General features: G+C 38.3%; 2 protein-coding genes across 7 annotated transcripts in view; one reads left to right on the top strand and one right to left on the bottom strand.

The window, feature by feature from the left end:
* mrrf (mitochondrial ribosome recycling factor) overlaps window positions 1–2,495 on the bottom strand; it is a 16,529-nt gene extending 14,034 nt beyond the window's left edge. The window contains exon 1 of one of the 2 annotated variants that reach the window (XM_041969688.1): window positions 2,477–2,495. The gene's annotated coding sequence lies outside the window, so the exon portion shown is untranslated. Of the gene's footprint in view, window positions 1–2,106; window positions 2,193–2,476 lie in introns of those variants that run through there. The other variant, XM_041969687.1, reaches the window with a different exon arrangement.
* rbm18 (RNA binding motif protein 18) lies at window positions 2,290–18,476 on the top strand. 5 transcript variants are annotated; one of them, XM_041969692.1, is made up of 7 exons: window positions 2,290–2,555; window positions 4,034–4,109; window positions 4,317–4,430; window positions 12,134–12,260; window positions 13,151–13,237; window positions 15,533–15,633; window positions 17,282–18,476. In XM_041969692.1, the coding sequence occupies exons 3-7, from the start codon at window positions 4,324–4,326 to the stop codon at window positions 17,463–17,465; spliced, it is 606 nt and encodes a 201-aa protein (XP_041825626.1). In that variant the 5' UTR covers window positions 2,290–2,555; window positions 4,034–4,109; window positions 4,317–4,323; the 3' UTR covers window positions 17,466–18,476. The 5 variants fall into 5 exon arrangements, with proteins under 5 accessions (XP_041825626.1, XP_041825625.1, XP_041825627.1 ...); XM_041969691.1 differs by lacking the exon at window positions 4,034–4,109; XM_041969693.1 differs by lacking the exons at window positions 2,290–2,555; window positions 4,034–4,109; window positions 17,282–18,476 and adding exons at window positions 2,570–2,892; window positions 16,997–17,252.

The following is an 18,476-nucleotide window of genomic DNA, read 5'->3' as shown; positions in this document are numbered from 1 at the left end:
AAACACATTTTTAAATTGTTACAGTTAACCACCAAAACTTAGAAGCTGCAAAATAAGTAAAAAAAAAAAATTTAATGAAAATGAAAATATGAACAGATTAATTTTCTGTAAGAATCTCTGACTGTACACAGCTCAGAAGGGGAAAAATGCTTTTTATAAACTAAATTAGCAATTACAGATCACTGCTTCTGCTGCATCTTGCAAACAGCCCTACAGGCCACATTACAGGTAGTTATACAGCAGTATAATTACTTGTAATGAAGCTGTCAGGGAAGTATGTGGTTATACAAGCTACTTCTCTTTCTTTCCCTGACTGTGGGATATAACCACCTTTGCACTCAGCCTGTGCACAGTTGTTTGGGCACTCCTGAATGGAGTCTTCTATTCAAAAACCCAACATTATGAGGCCAGTCCCTGCCTTTCTATGGAAGGATCACACCCCACCTTGCAAACTGGCTCTTGACAGTGAACTGTGTCACTGACCCTCAGTGTGCCCACACAAATAAAGACAGCCTCTGAAATATTTAAGCCCACACAGACGCAAACACTCACTAAAGCTTGTCTTTCACAGTCACTGGCTGTGAAGAGCTTGTGGTGCGCTGCTGCCTGACTGACACCAACTATTGTCTGATGAGTGTTTCCAACTATTTCCTGAAAGGGGGAGCAAACTATACCTCTGGACTAAAACCCAAATAAAAGATTTTAGCTTCATTTGGACAATTTTTTAAGGGAATGTGCAAAATCTTCATTTCAATTAAATCAAAATACATGTATTGTGATAAATGCTCGGAGAGATTGCAAATAAAAAAAGTCTAAAAAGGTTACCTTAAACCATATAAATATGTCAATTGCAACTAACCCTAGATTATAAACCATCTTCATCATTTAAACTACAAAATCAGAAAAGATGGTAAACGTCCTAAAGAACAGCCATAAACACACGACTTATCCGTGCTGTCAGTCCAACAAAAACACCAGAAATGCACTCAAACTTAAACATGCTCTTGTAGTAAAATTTAGGCTAGACTCAAGACCACCGCCTCCAATACAAACCCATAACAGGTTTTCCACGGCTGGCAGATTTCCTGACAAGCTGATATGATATGCCACAGTGTGGCAGAGATGCGGGACGGTGACGGGTTGCTTTAGAGAGGAAGTCTAGCAGAAAAAGTGAAGCACAGGTGTTCACTGGGATACTGTAGTCTCATATCCTGTAGATTCTTGCTGCAGCTGCAGACACACCTCTGCTTATTCCAGCAGCAGCAGGAGCCAGCTGGAGCCCACATGCTCCGTTCACTTCAGAAAATAACAGTGCAGAGTATCTGATCATGTTCTGCATGATCAGATACTCTGCTACGTCAAACAAACTGCTTGCAGTGGCGATGAAACTCACGAGCCTATTTAGCTCGGGGCGTAGGTAGGTAGGTAAATAAATAAATAAATAAAGATGATTTCAACCCTCTCAAGCCAGAAATTACATCCTTAAATTTTTTTTTATCCAGTCACCTGTCCAAAACGTTAAAAAAGTTATGCTTCCAGTTATTTTGTACAAAACAGAACTTTCTTATAATTGATTAAATTTGAACCATTAAATATTTAACAATTCTGTTTGCAAATAACCTAACAAATGATTTGTTAATTGTTATTAAATAAACCTAACAGCTATTCCCTTAAGAGGCAAAAATCACTATAAACAATACTGACTTGACCTAAGTGCATTCTTAATCATTAAAATCAAATGTATCTGCATAAATGATACATTTAGTCTTGGTTAACATAATTACGTTTTTAAATTTAGTTTTGCAAATGCAGTCAGGTTCTACGCTTTTCGACAAAAGTGGGACACGAAGATATTGAGACATAAACCGTATTATCACTAAAAACAAACATATTTATGCTAATTAACTGTTTGAAACACAACACTGCGAATGAAGCTGTGAAGGTCGGTGTGGTGATGGCGTGCCTCGGACTCCTCCATGCTTTTTCCTAAACCGTGAATTGAAACCACGGGCACGTCATTTTTCCAACACGGAACTATTGCTAGTTGCAGTTCAACTCAAGCAAAACGAAGAACAAACTTTAAAACCCCCCTTAAGTCGTACTTACTTAAAGCTTAGAGTCTTTACAGTGGAAGCATGCTAGCTATAGAAGAAAACACAAAAAGTTGACACATATGTCGTCATCAACAAGCGCCTGCTCGTTCCCAAGTGGGTGACTTTGAAATAATAAATGGCTTACACCGCATGAGCGGGGTTAGCAGATGAAAATAGGCAGATGTCTCGAAGAGAGATATCCGGAAAACCCCTTATATTAAAACGACTGCCACCGATGGGATCCACCGTCAGGCAAACAACCTACCACATCATCTTGCGCCTTTGTTATCAGGCGGTAGCAGGGCAGCTGTTTTACCATCAATCTAGCTAAGTCAAGAAGGAAAACCATCGTTTGAAACGATTACAATGACGTTTTGACGTACCCGAATCATCCCGAAAGTGGGATCAGTCTAACGTTAAGTATTCTGAGTCGCTATCGAAGAAGAAGTTTGATATAACGAGGTAATCGGATGTTAGACAAGCTAGCTGCTACAATCCACTGCTAGTGTGTAAACGGATGGTTTAGATTTTGATTTAGCTAATCTAAACGGAGAATATTTCTGCCAGGTTGGAGTTTGGTTTTACATTACGTCGTACTATATATCTAATCGTGTAGTCAGTCGACCATCTTGCCGTTAGCTAAAATAACTAACTTGGACCAACTTTTCATAGCTATCAACCTTGTCCACTAAGTTTTGAACAGGAACAGAGAGGTTAAGACAGCTGATTGAGGTGTGAAAGAAGCGCAAAAGTTTCTTATTACACATCATATTCTGATTATGCTCAAAGTGGTCGTTCAGTAAGGTTCATATCCAAACTGTAACTAAAAATTGTATATGCACTAAATATACGGCTTTTAAAATTTATTTTATTTTATTTTATTTTTACTTTAAACCGACCACATTCTCCTCACTTCTTTGTAAATCCGTTTTGTCATAGACATTCGCGTATACAGTTTTTTTTAAATTTATTTTTACTTTTGATTATGTCAGATTAAACATTGTATAATTTCTCTTATTAAACTTGCGTAGTGATGTTGCGCTTTAAAAAAATATCTGCCACATTTGTGTAAAAATGTAAAAGTAAAAAAAATACAAATGATACCTGAATATGACTTACTGAAAAACAATTATTCTGTAAGATGCAGCTGCATAGAACACAAGATTTTATTTATTTGTTTTTTTTTTCCAAATTATTGTGAGATAGCTTTTGATTGTGACAGCTTTCAAGAGGGGGAACCATCCTGTTTTAAACTTAAGCTGAAAATAATGAGAGCTTTGACTCCTAATCTGAGATGAAAGTGTAATGAATCTGCTGCCATTCCTGTGCTGATAAAATTAATTTCTAACAAGCCAAAGGAAAGCCATTCATCTGAAATGTTTGGATTTTTGCTTTGTGTTGTATTCAAATAAGGTTTTGCACTACTTATTTACTGCAAAGTATTAAATGAAATATATATGTTGCTTTGTTTTCTCTATATTTTCCTTTAATTTTCTGTTAATGCTTTATGCGTTTATCCCATTTCCAAAAAAAAAAAAAAGAAAAAAAGGAGTACATTGTCTTATATCAGACATGTACAACTGATGAGTCATGGAAATGAGAACTGTTTGTACTGGATTTGTTTTTATTTATTTAAAAGTTGTAGCATGTTTGAGTTAATTTCCATTGATAAACAGATTACAGTCTCAGTGCTTAAACAATAAATTGTGCTATTCTACTGGAGAGGAACTATTCAAACAGGACAAATGTACCTATGAAATATTTTTTGATGTGCCACTTTTGCCACAGATATGCAGTGAAAAACATTCGGCTCATTTGTGGTTTTTAACTTTGCTTTTTTTTAAAATTTAATCAGCTCTCAATATGATTATTGTAAATGAGCCAGGAAATGAACTTAATTGAACTGGGAAATTCAGATTTGATTTTTTTTTCCCTCTAAGGAACTTTGTTGATGGCTCCATTTCTTTCAGTTCTCTTCATTTTCTGTTTAATCATGTAAGGCACAGTACTGAGAAGGTATGCATTACAGCCACTCTGTCAACAACTTGTCCTAGTTTTGTGCTGGTTTTTACTGGCTTTAATGGCTGTCAAGTCTCTGTGTTTAAGATTCTGCCAGTTCCAGTCGCTCCACGTTATCATAATTTGCAAGATACCAATTTTCCTTTCAATTTTCTTTTTTTTTTCTCTCTTTTTTAACTAGTCTTTTAATCCTGCTTCTTATAGAGAACACATGTCGTCTGCAGCAGATACTGTGGAAAATGCCTCTATTATCTCAGAGAGCACGGCGCATGACGGAAACCGCTTGTGGATAGGCAACATCGATCCCAAGATAACAGAGTGAGTAAATCCACCTCAGGTTTCAGCCTGGCCCATTTTTTTTCCACACATTTAGGAAGAGCTTCAGGTCTTACATAATATTTCAACTTTTGAAAGTATACTTTGGTATCACACCTAGGACTACATGGATTTTGGTTTAAAAAACAAAAAAAGAGAGATTTTTGGCAGCTTTTCTTATTTGTATAGAAATATAAGACAATGAAACTGACAATGAGACACAATGAACACTAAAGTTTATTCAACACATTTAAGATATTAAAACTGACTGATGTTAAAGCAGTGCTAAATGGACATCGACATTAGTATTTTCTGAGACCAGTTGCTGTGTTTTTGAACCTCAGGTATTGGTTTTTAACTGGCCTGGCTCTAGTTTTAGAGAAGCAACACACTGTGTGTGCACATGAATGATTAATTAACCGTGTAGGTGTATGTCATAGGCTGAGACAGAGCAGACAGGGCTGGGTGTGTGAAAGAGAGGCAGTGAGGCGAGGAGACCTGCTCTGCTAAGGAGCAACCATCATTCCTCACTCACCTGCCCTGTATACTCTCCCTCTGTCAACCTGAAGCTGCTTGTGTTTGAGTGTGTATGTGTGTAAGCATGTCTAAATACACAGTTGAAATTTGGGTGGCAGCTGGTGGAGGTGCAGGCTTCAACATACAGAAGTCTGCAAACATCATTAATCTGACTCACTTCATCACACGTACATGCAAATATCTTTCTGTTATGGATGTGTGTTAGGTTGTTGAGTGATAAGAGCATCCCTGCGTATGTTGTGATGGAGAGAAGTTTTTTTTTTTTTTTTTCTTTTCAATGGTGAGGGGTGTGTTTGTGTGCCTGTGGGGGCTGCTGGAGAATGTATAGGCCACAGCTCTGGTGGGCGTCTAGACAGGCGTTTCCTTCCCCTTACCCTGCTCTGCTCTGCTTCTCTTTAAATACTCCACCACTTCATAGTACAGCGGGAAAACAAGAGAAATGCCCGTGGCCTCTGTTGCTGATTGGGAAGATTAATTAGGTCCAGGATTAAAAACGTAGTACTTTCTCTGTTTATCCTGGTCATCTAAACTTCGAGCCGAGGAGGAATGTAGATGCAAGATGCTAAGTTCTGTTTCAAATCAATAAACACCATATATTGATTATAAGATTTTAAATAAATGGAAAAATACTTGTTTTAGATAATGAAATAAATAAAAATGTATTCAAGTTTTATTTTTTCCTATTGAAAGTATTCTGAAGCATACATTTTTCATTTTGATGCACTCTTGTCACAGAGATGTTACATCTATAGTTTTAGCACACCTTCCTTTCACCTGGTAGTGGAACTCCCAACAGCAGTAACCTCTTCCAGAAAAACAAAGTCCCCTGTCACAGTGCAGTTACTGCCCAAACTGTTGATATGCTCCTAATTCTCAGATCCAAATTTACTTTGCATTGCAGGGTGCACTGCATCAAGCTTGATCTAAAAAATCCTCACTCACTTTTGCTCAGATTGATGGGAAGATGGTGTGAAAAATTAGTATTTCAGGTTGTCCAGTGCATTGTCCATCAGATGAACTGAATTAGGCCTTTCAGTTATAATTGATTTCAAGCTTTCCTGCTGGAAGAAACAATAAAAAAAGGGTTTTGTTAAGATTTTTCTGAATGATGGACTCCAGTCTTAAGAAACATCTCTGTTAAAATTGGGCTTTTTGAAGGTTAAATTCTGGTTTGCTCTTCATTCTGAGCAGATTGCAGCCTTTTCATGTAAATATAATCTCCTTATTGTTTATCATCTAAATTTCAGTAGAGATGATTCAGTAATAAGATTCAGTTTCCTCTCAGTAGATCAGTTATCCATCCCATGGTCTTTTCTCACTTCTCAGAACTAAAATGAACATCCCAAATACTGTCCTGTCGATTTTTACCTCAACCTTTCTGGCACACCTCACTAATCAGAGGCAAAGCAGGTGGAACTGGAACTTTCACCACATATTCATGTTTTTGTACTTATTTCATGCTTGGTAGTAATCCATCACCTTGTTTCTCTTTGTTCTTTCCCTGGACCTCGTTTTGCATGTAAAGACCTGGACTTTGTCATGAGTTTTATTAATGAACATAACTTGGATGATAACCATGAACTTAGTCATACTGCTGTCTGTTTTGTACGGTTATGTGAAAAAAGAAAGTCCTCTTTCATTTTTAAGGTTTGCGTATCAAGACATAAAATAAGGTCATCTGGTCCTTCTCAGATCGTAAAATGAGGTAAATACAACCTCAGATTAACAGCAATATACGACATATTGCACTGTGTCTTTGTTTACTTAACAAAAAGTAAACCTAAAAGCAGGAGCTGTGTATGGAAAAACTGTAGTACAACTGCACTGCATCCAAATTGTTTAGAAGGTAGGTTGCAACCAGGTGCTGCTTATCAGACACACTTGATTAATTTATCATCAGCACATGTGAGCAGTTTGCTGGTCTGGAGCATTCAGATGTATGGTACAATGTCAAGAAGGAAAAACATCAGCAACGATCTGAGTTTGCATTCGCACTGGTTCTGTTTGGTCTTCTTTAAACAAATTCTGGTCCACTTCCAGAGATAGTACGGGCCTTTTGGAGCAGTGGAGCTGGTCTGCTTAAAAACCGGGGTCGCTGTTTACTTGTGAGTGAACAATCAGTCTATCCCATAGATCTTCTACTCTAGAACTCTTGGGCCAGAGTCCTGCAGGTTTTAGATGCTTCACTGCTACAACACACCTGACTGAAATGAAATGGTTTTTCAACACCAACCTCTCAATGACCCATTCATTTGAGTCAGGTGTATTGCAGCAGGGAAATATCTAAAGCCTTCAGGACTTTGGCCCAAGAGTGCCAGAGTTGGTGATCCCTGGGCTACCCAGTGAACATGGCACTGCCATGTTTTACTGCCCAGGGAGCAGTTTGAGGGTTAAGGGCCTTGCTCAGTGGTTCTCCTATTAGCCAATATGGGAACTTGAACTTACTAACTATAGGTTAGTACTCCCCCATCATCGCCCCTAGCGAGAAGTTGTTGTAATTTCTTTGACGTTGTTCAGGTGGTTAGCAGGTCTTAGTTATTACACAAGACTTCTGGAAAAATCCACTTCAGATTAATGAGGCCAAAGTGGCCATAATGCACAACAGGATGTTTGTTAAAAACCTAACACAGCCTTTCAACACCTCAACGCCTCACACCAGCTGTCTGGCACGGTGGTGGAGGGGTGATGATTTGGGCTTATTTTGTATCCTTGGGACTTTTACACTGTGTAGTTGTTAAGCCTCGTTTCCACCATCGGGTGTGGGTCGGGATGGTTGGATATGGGTTGTAAACTGTAATCTTGTTGCGTCCCACAGCCAACCGTAACCTTGCCTGAGAGGCGGAGTATCAGCTGGATAGCAATAGATGCTTCAGCTACGTAACAGCACGACACCATCACAGCGTAATGCCTTCCTTGAAGTATAACCAAAACATGACTCAGAAACAAAGGATGATAATGGCGGTCATCCAACAGCTTTTGTTCTTCTTGGCGGTGCTACGTAACACCATTTAAACAGATTTGATCAAGAAAAAGAAAATCTGTTGCTCTAAACAAGGAGCCTTTCCTGCTTTGTTTTTATGCCAAGTCGTACGAGAAGTGTCATTTTTTGTGTGCAGAAACGCAAAAAATGCATCCTGCCTTGCACTGTGGAAATGGATATTGAGTCAACCACAAACATCTATGTATACCAAAACTCTTCTGAAGGCTATAGCTTCGCCCAAACGGGGTCATGCAACAGGACAATGATCCCAAATGTAGCAATAAATGTACAAGGAAATGCCTGAAAAAGAAAAGAATCGAGGTTTTGCAATGATCCAGTTAAAAGTCTAGATCACAACCTGGTTGAAAGGTTGGACCTGAAGAAAGTTGTGAATAAACAAACGCTTGTCATCAATGAAGTGAAAGAAAAATAGGCCTAAATTCTTCCATATTCATGTCAGAGATTGATTACTTCAGTTATTTATCATTAAGTTATTGTTGCTAAAGATGGCTCTACAAGTTAATGAATTTTAGTGTTTTTCACATACTGCTTGTGCATTTTTTGCTTAATTTATACTGACCTGCTAAATGTGATGTGGTGTTCTTCTGAGGTTGTGTTGACTTGATTTTAAGAACTTGTAAGAACTAGATAATTTTTGCATTTTGTCCTAATACATAAAACCTTAGCACTAAGAGAGAGAGTATACTTCCTTTGTCACATGACTGTAGCTGCATTGCCAGAAAGTCAAAATCTAACCCTTCCTCTTCCAAACTTCTCGCCTCCTCATCTGCACTTTTCCCGACAGAGCCTATCGTCTTATCTCTTTTGAGACTTGACTCGCATCCCCTCCCCCCCTCTTTCCTCCTTTCTGCTTCCTAGCTCTTGTATCGGTCTCACCTGGCTTCTCACCTCTTCTTTTCTTTTGCCTTATCCTCCTCCTCCTACACTTTTCACCTTGCTGTCAACATCCCCTCTAAAATTTACTCTCCCTTTGCCCACCTTTCCCTCCCTTTTCCTCCCTATCCTCCCCCTCCTCTCCCCCTCTTCCTCCGGTGGTTTTTACAGCCCCCAGGAGGAGCAGCCCATTGTGGTTCAGCTCACTAGCATCCAAAAATGTTCTTGGAGAGTCTAAAATCTGTCTTAAAAATAACACATATGCAGGCTGCATAAGACACGAGATGTGTATTGTATTACAGATTTCGCAGTTATTTTATTTGGCTAAAATGCAACAGTTGTAATTTTTTTTTCCTGTTTAGTGACCCACTTGGGCCTTAGCACTATGTTTGGCTCTATTGCACCAAAGTCTTTTTAAAAATCAGTTAAACTGAAAATAAGTGTCCTCATTTCCTGATCAGTGATTCCTCATTTCAGTTGTGCACTAAATTGAAAGGTAATCAATTAGTGCAATGGCAAAAACAAAGGTTTAGATAAGATGCAGCTGAGGCTTTAAAACTGAACTTAATGCAGGATGAGCCACCTCCACATGGGAGGCTTGCAGGGTGTTGTCTGGGAAAAGCAGAAAATCTCACTTGCCTGCAGTTCTCAAGGGAGTCGTAGAGGGGTGGAAGACATTAGTACAACCTGTTGCTTAACTCTCCGCTTCAGTCTCGCATCCAGAATTGAGTCCCATTCACACAAATGAATGCACGCCTGTGTGTGCGCGTCATGCAGTCATTTTTATTGTGATAAACACACACAAAAACCACTTAAGGATTTAAAAATAACAGGCGCCTGAACAATAAAAGGCTGCAACATTAATTCCTCATGAACATTTGTACAAAACACCTGGTTGGGGGGAGGGGGGTAACTACAGCATTTTTATTTGTTTTTCTTTCTCATTGAGGTTAAAAATGTGGATTTAAAAGAAACAACACAGGTGCCCATAATAAAATAATATTTGTCTGTGTGTGGGGTCCAATAATTCATTATCATTACAGTTAGTTGGTCCTACCCCACAGTTATGTTTAGTTATTAGATCCCGAGCTTGTGCAACTATGACAACAACTATCTTATGTTACCTGGTGAAAAATAAAGTTACGTGCAGAATTGTCATGGAAAACAGAGAAACAACTCAAAAACTATACAAAAAAAAAACAGACAGTGTCTGATTTGTGACCTGTGCAGTGACTCATTGTCTATCAGTGGTGCAGGAGAATTAGAAATATTCTTCCATTCATACAATACAGATGTTATTGCAGGTATATAACCGTTGTTCCAGCTGTATATTTTTACCCGTGTTATTAAGTTGAAGTACATTGTGTGTTGTGGCATATTGATGAAAGCTAAAAACTTTATTATTCCTCCAGAAGCCTTTTTTAAGGTTTTCTTTAGACCAATGGTGTCCAACCTATTTTTCTCTGGGACCCCCTACATGCATAAACTAAGAAGTCATGGACCCCCTGCCCCACCTTGTCCTGAAACCATACTTCGTTCTGTGCTTTTAAAAGTGAGATTCTCACCATAAGTAACGTACTCCTATCCTTCGATAAAGCCCAATTTGATCAATTAAATTAACATAGAGCCTTACTTTTTTCTTAAAATAGGGACAATGTGTGGACAATGGATCTTAATGTTCAAAGCCTTGGGGACACCCTGTACTCATTGGGGGACCCCCTTGGGGGGTCCTGGACCCCAAGGTGGGAAACACTGCTTTAGACAATTGCTTAAAGCAGCTGTTTGGTTGGTTTGCAAAAAGAAACAGATGGTTTTGTACTTAAAAGAAAAAAATCTCAGCAGGTGCATTCGCTTTGATTCACAGTTGTGCAACACTGAATTAAAGTGATGCATGATGGTCTTGGTTATCCAACTCCCCATGACTCTGCAGAATATGATCAAGCATATTAAAACTTTATGATTAACCTAATGCAGCTGGGCTTTTCATGAAGTACCTCTTTGACGACACAACTCAGCTTTAGGCATAACTGGCATCTGCAATACTTTATTTACTTTATTTATTTTTTCAGATCTTAAGAGCCACTATCTGCCCAAGATGTCTCTCCCAAAGCCTGTATAGTTTATTCCATCTTTGTGTAAGCTAATTTTCTATAAATGTTGACAAAATAGGCTGTAGTTTTTCTATCTAGCAAGAAATTAGTTGAAACAGCTGTTGTTATTTTTTAGAGTTGGAGGAAAAATAATGGACTGTTTTTGTTACAGATATTTACATTTTAAATTGTCATTTTCTTAAATTTGTTGATAACAAGAAGTTTGTGAGTGAATTCCCGCTGCTAGGAAGTGTCACACATTGCTGTTTTTATACTCCAGAGTTTCCACAGTAGAGAAACACCAGATTTGTGAATCTTGAGATAATAAATAGAAGTGAATTTATTTGACAGAATAAACTTCCAACAATTTAAATCACTTATTGGTTTCAGCCTCTCAAATATAAACATATTCTAGGTTTCTTAGTATTATTTTACATAAAATTGAATGCCTTTTCCTAATATTTAAATAAAAGAAAGAATAAACTTGAGTGTTTTGGCTTCTCTGTTTGTTGGAGACATTTAACCGGCCTTTGGCTATTTACAGAAACCATAATAAATATCTTCTCCGAGTGACCCTGAACTCATTGCTCTTTTCTATACTGTCACAGAAATATTTTTTTCCCATGGCTGCTGATGGTCAGTTACACGCACACTGCATAGCTCTTCAATGAGCAAATATCTCTCATCATTCGTAGTCCAACAGTCCCCAGCAGCTTCACACAGTCAATGGAGGTTGTTTGTGCAGAACTCGGTGCTCAGGGGGGATTTGAGGCTTCCTCTGTTTTATTCCCTCATTGTCCTGCTACTGTATCCTCAGCATTGTCTTAATAAGAGATTTACTGTCAGTGACCTGCCACACCAGCTGGCCAGCTGCTAAAAAGGTGTCAAGGAGAGAAAGCTGTCATTCTCATTAGCTACATTTGACAGATTCACATACTGAGTGGTGGCAAAGAGGCCGTGGAGCTGATCCATGTGCTGACTTCACAGGGCTGTGCTACAGCTGTACATGCTGATAATCATCATTAAAAGGTTGGATAAGATTAGGCCTGATATTCAACTTTTTTCCAAAAGATAAAAGAAAATCATCTTATCTTTACTTTTTGTTTTTCAAGGGAAATAAAACAGAATCTCTCTTAATAAGCTATCTTGAAAGACTTTTTCTTACATTTTTTGTGCTTTCTTTGCCACAATTTCTTTCTTGACAGGTATCATCTTGTAAAGTTGTTGGAGAAGTTTGGCAACGTTAAACAGTTTGACTTCCTGTTTCATAAGTCCGGGCCTTTGGAGGGGCAACCACGGGGCTACTGCTTCGTCAACTTTAACACCAGAGAGGTAAATGACAGTAGATTATTTTTTTATTATTACTTTTCCAATGTTTTTATGACTTGTGCCACATTATTTAGTTTTATGTACTAGAAGTAAATTAAAAACGTAGATCTATGAAATATTAAGCTTTATTTTTTGTTAAAAACCAAATCCACTCATACAATAAGAAGGAGTAGGATGGAAAAAAAGAACAACTTTGTCCTGTTGCATTAGATGCTGTATAATTCATCAAAGGAAGACCCTTCATTGAGAGTAATACCATATTCAAAATGTTCAAAAACTTTATTCAGTTACCCCAAAGGGTGCCTGACTAAATGGGTTTTAAAAAAAATATATACACACACACATATATATATATATGTGTGTGTGTGTGTGTATTTGAGTCAATTAATATACAAAAAGATTTCAACAGAGTGTGCTTAGCTTCACAGGTTCAGCAGGCAGTATTTGCTTTGGAGTGTGCCTGGGGATCATGATAAGCATCTAGTTTCACAGCTAGTGTCTGTCAGTGGGATATGAAGCCCTCCCAACAGGATTATACAAAGGAAGTGAATGTTTATCTTACACTCTCTCACACACACTTATATGCAGAAATAGTTAGATAAAGAACTTCATTAATATAATTTAGCATAAAAGCCACTTGCACATTTGATTAGACAAAACTACGTCTTCCCACAGAGATGCACACCCTGGTTATGGCCCTCTGCAAACAGAGTGCAAAATCATCATCTCTTATCATTTCTACCTTCTCTCTGTTGGGTGGGCTAATGATTTAATGACTAGGGTGCAATTATCCTGCCTGATTTTTGTCATAATTTCAAAGAATCTGTCCCTCTCTTTCTTTTTTTTTTTGTGTCTTCCTGATATTCTTTTTGTGTATGTGTGGCGGTGCCCAGGAGGCAGAGAGAGCAATCCAGTGTTTAAATGGGAAGCTGGCTTTGTCCAAAAAGCTGGTTGTGCGATGGGCGCACGCTCAGGTGAGGGTAAGTGTCAATTTCAATCCCAACCATACAAAAACTCTCTGTGGTCTCCTTTAAATGTTTAGATAAATACATGCAGTTAAAGTCAGAATTTTAGACCCATCTACTCAAACTAAGGGGAGAGGTGTGTTCAGACTTTACTTTTGTCATGATAGAAACACAGAGATGTCTGGGTTGTGGTAAAAGATGCTAATTATTTGTTTGTATCAGTTTGGTATTATTGCTGCTGTAGCTGGTTTACAGAGAGCTCAGAGACCCTAGCACAACCTTAACAATGGACAGCCTACTGACGAAGGGTGAAGGGATATCCTGTATAGAGACGAATCACGCCCTGCACACACATACATGCGCACAATGACAAAGTAGAGGGCGGTGAAGGTCAGCCCTGCCGCCTCTTAGGCAACATGCTGTTAGGTAACTCACATATTCGTAAGAACTGGGCTCAACTCACAGCTGCAACCAAAACCTGCAGCTGTCTTTATTGATGTTTTCACAAACACACTATTTTAGATGTTTAACATCTAAGATTTATCTATGCGTCCTGCTTTTTTTTTTAACTTAAATACAAAAAACGAGTTTTAACTACTTAGCTTGCACCATCTGTGAGCGTACTTTATGTGCTTTAACATCACGCTTTGCACTGGCCTTAGTTTACTTGTAAAAGATGTGAAAGGATTTTTAGATGAATGAGCTGCATGAACAAGGCTGTTTGTGATGTTCCCCATCAAAAAAAAAAAAAGGTTCCTCACATCACAGATACCATTTCTCTACAATCATGCAAAGTTTAACATTTAGTTTCTTGCACGTAGTTGTAGAGTTTTTTTTTTTTATCAAAAAGTTGGATTGGAACCAGAAGAAAAAAAATACAGGATGTGTGACGTTTGGAGACCCCTGAACTTAACTTGTTAAAGAATCAGCTGGTTTGATGAATTTAAATGCTGTTCAAGAAGACCCAAACTCTATTGGTTCCTGTATTGGGATAATTTGTGTTAAATTAAGGTGATATTCAGCACCACTGTTGTTTAACTGGTGCTGTGACATGAAGGCTCCGCCAGCTGCAGCATGCAATGCTCACTGTTCTGCAGCAGCTGCTTGAATTCAAACTATCATCAGTATAAGTTAGAAAAGTCAGATATCAGGGTATAAGTGATATATGTTTGCATCACATAAGGTTTAAAATTTCACTTTGATTTACTGTAAACTTGAAACCTGCTAAAATGTAAAATCTTAGCTTTTCTATCCAAATTTCTGATATAATCTTTACATTTATTTTAACCTCTTATTAAAGTTTATCTGTCATCATGTTAAAGTGAAACAATGGGGTCATGAAGATGATTTACATTTCTTTATGATTTTGGCTCTTCTCCTGTACAATATTAGATAATTGTTGAAAGATCTTTGTAACACAGAGGTTTAACCAAACAACTAGAAACAGTTTGTCTTGGCTTTCCCATTACGCAGGGCTTGGATTGTTTACAGATTCAGTATGGCCTCACTGGCTCTATGCAGATCTGTGCATTCCAGCCTCGTGCCTTTAGGAATAGGTGGAAGGGAAGGGTCCTGGCTGGTGGAATGGTCATTGTTTAGCCCTTATTCTTGGCTATACATGTTATTTGCGTCATGGGACAACAGCATGTAAAAATCTGTAAGCTTTAATGTATTTATGTAACTTCATTTGATTCTGTTCCAGCTCCTCCAACTGCAGCTTTGTCAGATGATTTCTAAGCAGTTTATTTCTGTTATTGGAAGCTGCTGTACCAAGCTCTGGACACTATCATAGCCATCATGTGAACCAATTTTTTTTTTTTTCTTCTTTTTTGTTTTTTTTTTCTTCCACAGGCTTCAAGAATTCTGTGTTGGCTGGTGGAGATGTTTGGAAGGTGGTTTTGAGAGGAATGAGTGCAGATGTTGGTTGTTGCTCATCAGCTGGTCCCACTTTATCCTTCCTCATCCCTTAGGGTGTGATTATGAGCTGGACACACAGCCCTGCTTGGTTACTGTCTGTTTGACCAGATACAAACAAGATCAATTCAACAGCTTTTAATGATGTTCATATTTGCGGAAAAGAGACAGTCGACTCTTCACAGAACTTCTGTTTTTATTATTTAGTCTTACGGTGTCAGGCTATTATTATTATTCACTTTTAAACTTGTCTGCAGGACAGATGCTTCATTTTATTCTGTGCATTTTATAACTGCCTTCATGTCTCTGTCGTTTCTTGTTCTGCTTGTTATTTTTATTCCTTTTGTTTTTGTTTTTCTATCTATGTTTCCCTCCCTCGTCATATATTGTTTACAGAGGTTCGAAGGTTTTCGTAATGACAAGACAATGCCCCCGAGTCTGGAACCATCGTGCAGTGGTTCAACAGAGTCAGGATCCATAACCACCAGCCACCTCAGGTTGGCATCAAACACACATGCAGCATCATCTTTCCTATTTCTAGTTTTATTTTAATTCATTTTAGCAAATTAGAGCCAAACTGAACTTTTGATTTAATCACATTTAAACATGATGAGAGGTTGTGTGGCAGTAAATTGACTAATTTCCCATCATATCCATACTTCAGCTCTGATAAAGGATTTCCTGGCCTGGTTCTTGACCACATCTTACAGCCGCTGCCTTTAAAGTAAACTGTAAACAATGACATTTAATAGGTAGCTTTCATGTCCATTCTGTCTGCAGACACTAACATTACTTCTTGTAAATTAACTCAAAATAAAAACCGCACATTTTTGCCATTTATACAGATAAACAAGCGCATTGTTTTGCTGTTATGGTAAATGGGCTTCTGGCAGTGGCCCTCTAATTTAAGCAAATTAAGCATATGGTGTGTGTATTTGTTCAGCAAGTGCTAGTTAACTTAATTAGTAAGGTGCACTGTTTTCATGGTGAACGTCATGGGTGTGATCCTGACTCACACCATCATTTGTCTTTTTGCTTCCTACATAAAACAAAGCTAAAGTAGATATCTTGTTAAAGTCTGGGTGTTAAGTAGACATTGACTGAACTTACCTTTAAATAGTTTTATGCTGTAGTAAAAGACACTTTTGAAGCATTAAATTGCTCAGTGGGAAGTTTTCATGATACCTGCATGATACAAGAGTTATTTAAGTATCAATTTGCTTTAACTGCTTGAACTTGTGGCTTTTTAGAACAATTTCTAAGTGGGTCTTCAGTGGGTTGGTGGAAACTTTCCAGGTTCAAACAGGTCTGCACTCAGACATGGTCAGATGCCTACTCAGCATACTGAAACGTAACTGAGGCAGCACAAATTCCCCCTAACACATCCTCCACTGTCCTCCAGTTTGGTCCTGAAGTTGTAACAGGAAAGCCGACGGGCTTTTTTTTTTTTTTCTTTTTTCATCTGAGTTCATCTGAGTCCACCTGGACCCACACTTTGCTTCCAAAACCATCTGGGTCCAAGTGTTGAAGTTCTGTCAAAGCAAATTCCAAGATGTTCCATTAATGCAGCTACGTTTGCCGTCTCCTGTTCGCATAAGCACACACGCAAGTACGGCCAAGCAAACGGAGCACTGTTAAGTCGGTGTATGCTGTATATGTGTACACTCCAACCTATACAGTCCTGCACTAGTAGAAAGCTATCAGCTATCAGGTTCTTCAGAGAAAAGGTTGCACACATGCCTCTAGTGTAAACTTCATAACATCATTCCTTCTACATTGCACACTGCAGAGGAAATGCACACTAAAACACTCTTTTCTCCCCTGGTTCCCCCACTCTTCTTTCACTCTACTGCTTTTTAGATACTTCTCACACTCTTACTCAGTCCCTCCTTCACGCTCCCTCTCAAGCACTACAATTTTTTTGCCTACAATCTTCTCCCACTAGCTCCTCCATATTCTGTTTTACCATTTAAATACAAGACCCAGTTGTTGAGCTCTTTTTGCCGTCTGTTCTGCCCCCCCACCCGCAGCCCCTCCCCAGCCCAGCCAAAGGCTTTAACTGTCCATCATTCTGTTTGTTCCTCATCTTCTCTTTCTCTAAAATCATCCCTCTCTGCATCTTCTTTCTTTTCTTTTCCCCTTCAGCACGAGTGCTAAGATACGCGCCATCGAGGCCAAGCTCCAGATGATGGAGGAGAATCCAGATGATAACTACTCGGGCCCGTCGGCGTACGTTTACAACAAACCACCCGAGAGGAAGCGATGGGAGCCCTACTCTAAATCGCACCACAGTAACCAGAGCAGGCCCTTCCGCAAGTTTAGAAGATGACCCATCCTCCCTTTTATTCTTGAGCCCTCCCTGTCCCTGTTTATGACTCCTCAGCCCCTCACCTCCACATGGAGAGCATCTGCTCTAAACTATACACACCCTATCTGGGATTAGAAGACTGTGAAGCTGAAGCAGGTGAAAATCATCCAGAATGATAACAGTGAAGTTTTTTTTTTTTTAAACTTCATACATGGCCCTTACCTGTGAAGACTGGCTCATTTGTCAGCCTCTTTTTTTCACTTGGGCAGTTTATTTATTCACGCAGCTGTAAGTCACATGATGTACCTCTGACATGTTTTTTTTTCAGGAGTCTGAATACTGATTATGTTGTTAGTTGTTTATGACATGCCTGCTTATTTGCAGATCATGTTATTTAATTCATTTCTTGTTTTTTTTTGGATGCCTTACGTTTCAGTTTGGCTTTTTTTTAGGAGTTGTATCAATAGAATTAAAGTAATAAGAGACAACAACTCCCTCAGTGGCTCTTACTGTTGCAATATTTCATTTTATTTTATTTTACTGTGTTCAGTTCCTTCTGCTCTGCTACTGGTTTACTTTAATTTTGGGGTTCCAGGGTTTTTACATTTGTTTTTACTTAGTTTTTGTGTGGCATGTTTTTTTTTTTTTTAACTATTTTCCTCGCTCCAGTGTCATTACTTTTCAGTTAATGACATGATCACATCATCAGCATGTTTTTCATTTTTTTTTTCAGAAATTTACAGATTCAAGTTTATGCATTGCAAATATAAGCTGTATAAAATCCACTCCGTGTCATTCATTATTAAAGGCAGTCATTTTCCATCACCATTCATTAGAATAAACAAAGCCCTGAGTTATAACAGAATTTTAAAAAGCGAATACATATCTACTCTACCAACACTGTCTGTTAATGTCTCATTTTGATGCTCTGTTTTTATTTTTTCCTCCCAAAAAAATAATCATTATTAAAATAAAATTAAAAATATGCAGTCTACCTGAATATTCTGTAAATAAATGTAATATTTTTTAGGC

The sequence above is a fragment of the Melanotaenia boesemani genome, chromosome 19 (genome assembly GCF_017639745.1).
Source record: "Melanotaenia boesemani isolate fMelBoe1 chromosome 19, fMelBoe1.pri, whole genome shotgun sequence".
NCBI classification, from domain to species: Eukaryota; Metazoa; Chordata; class Actinopteri; order Atheriniformes; family Melanotaeniidae; genus Melanotaenia; species Melanotaenia boesemani.
Note: the sequence above shows the minus strand (reverse complement) of the source record. Positions and strands in the feature narration are given on the sequence as shown.

Coding starts and splice junctions, on each gene's coding strand:
- rbm18 (XM_041969689.1), top strand. CDS start 2,873: ATGCTCAAAGTGGTCGTTCA. Junction 4,431..12,133: donor ATCGATCCCAAGATAACAGA/GTGAGTAAATCC, acceptor CTTTCTTGACAG/GTATCATCTTGTAAAGTTGT. Junction 13,238..15,532: donor GGGCGCACGCTCAGGTGAGG/GTAAGTGTCAAT, acceptor TATTGTTTACAG/AGGTTCGAAGGTTTTCGTAA.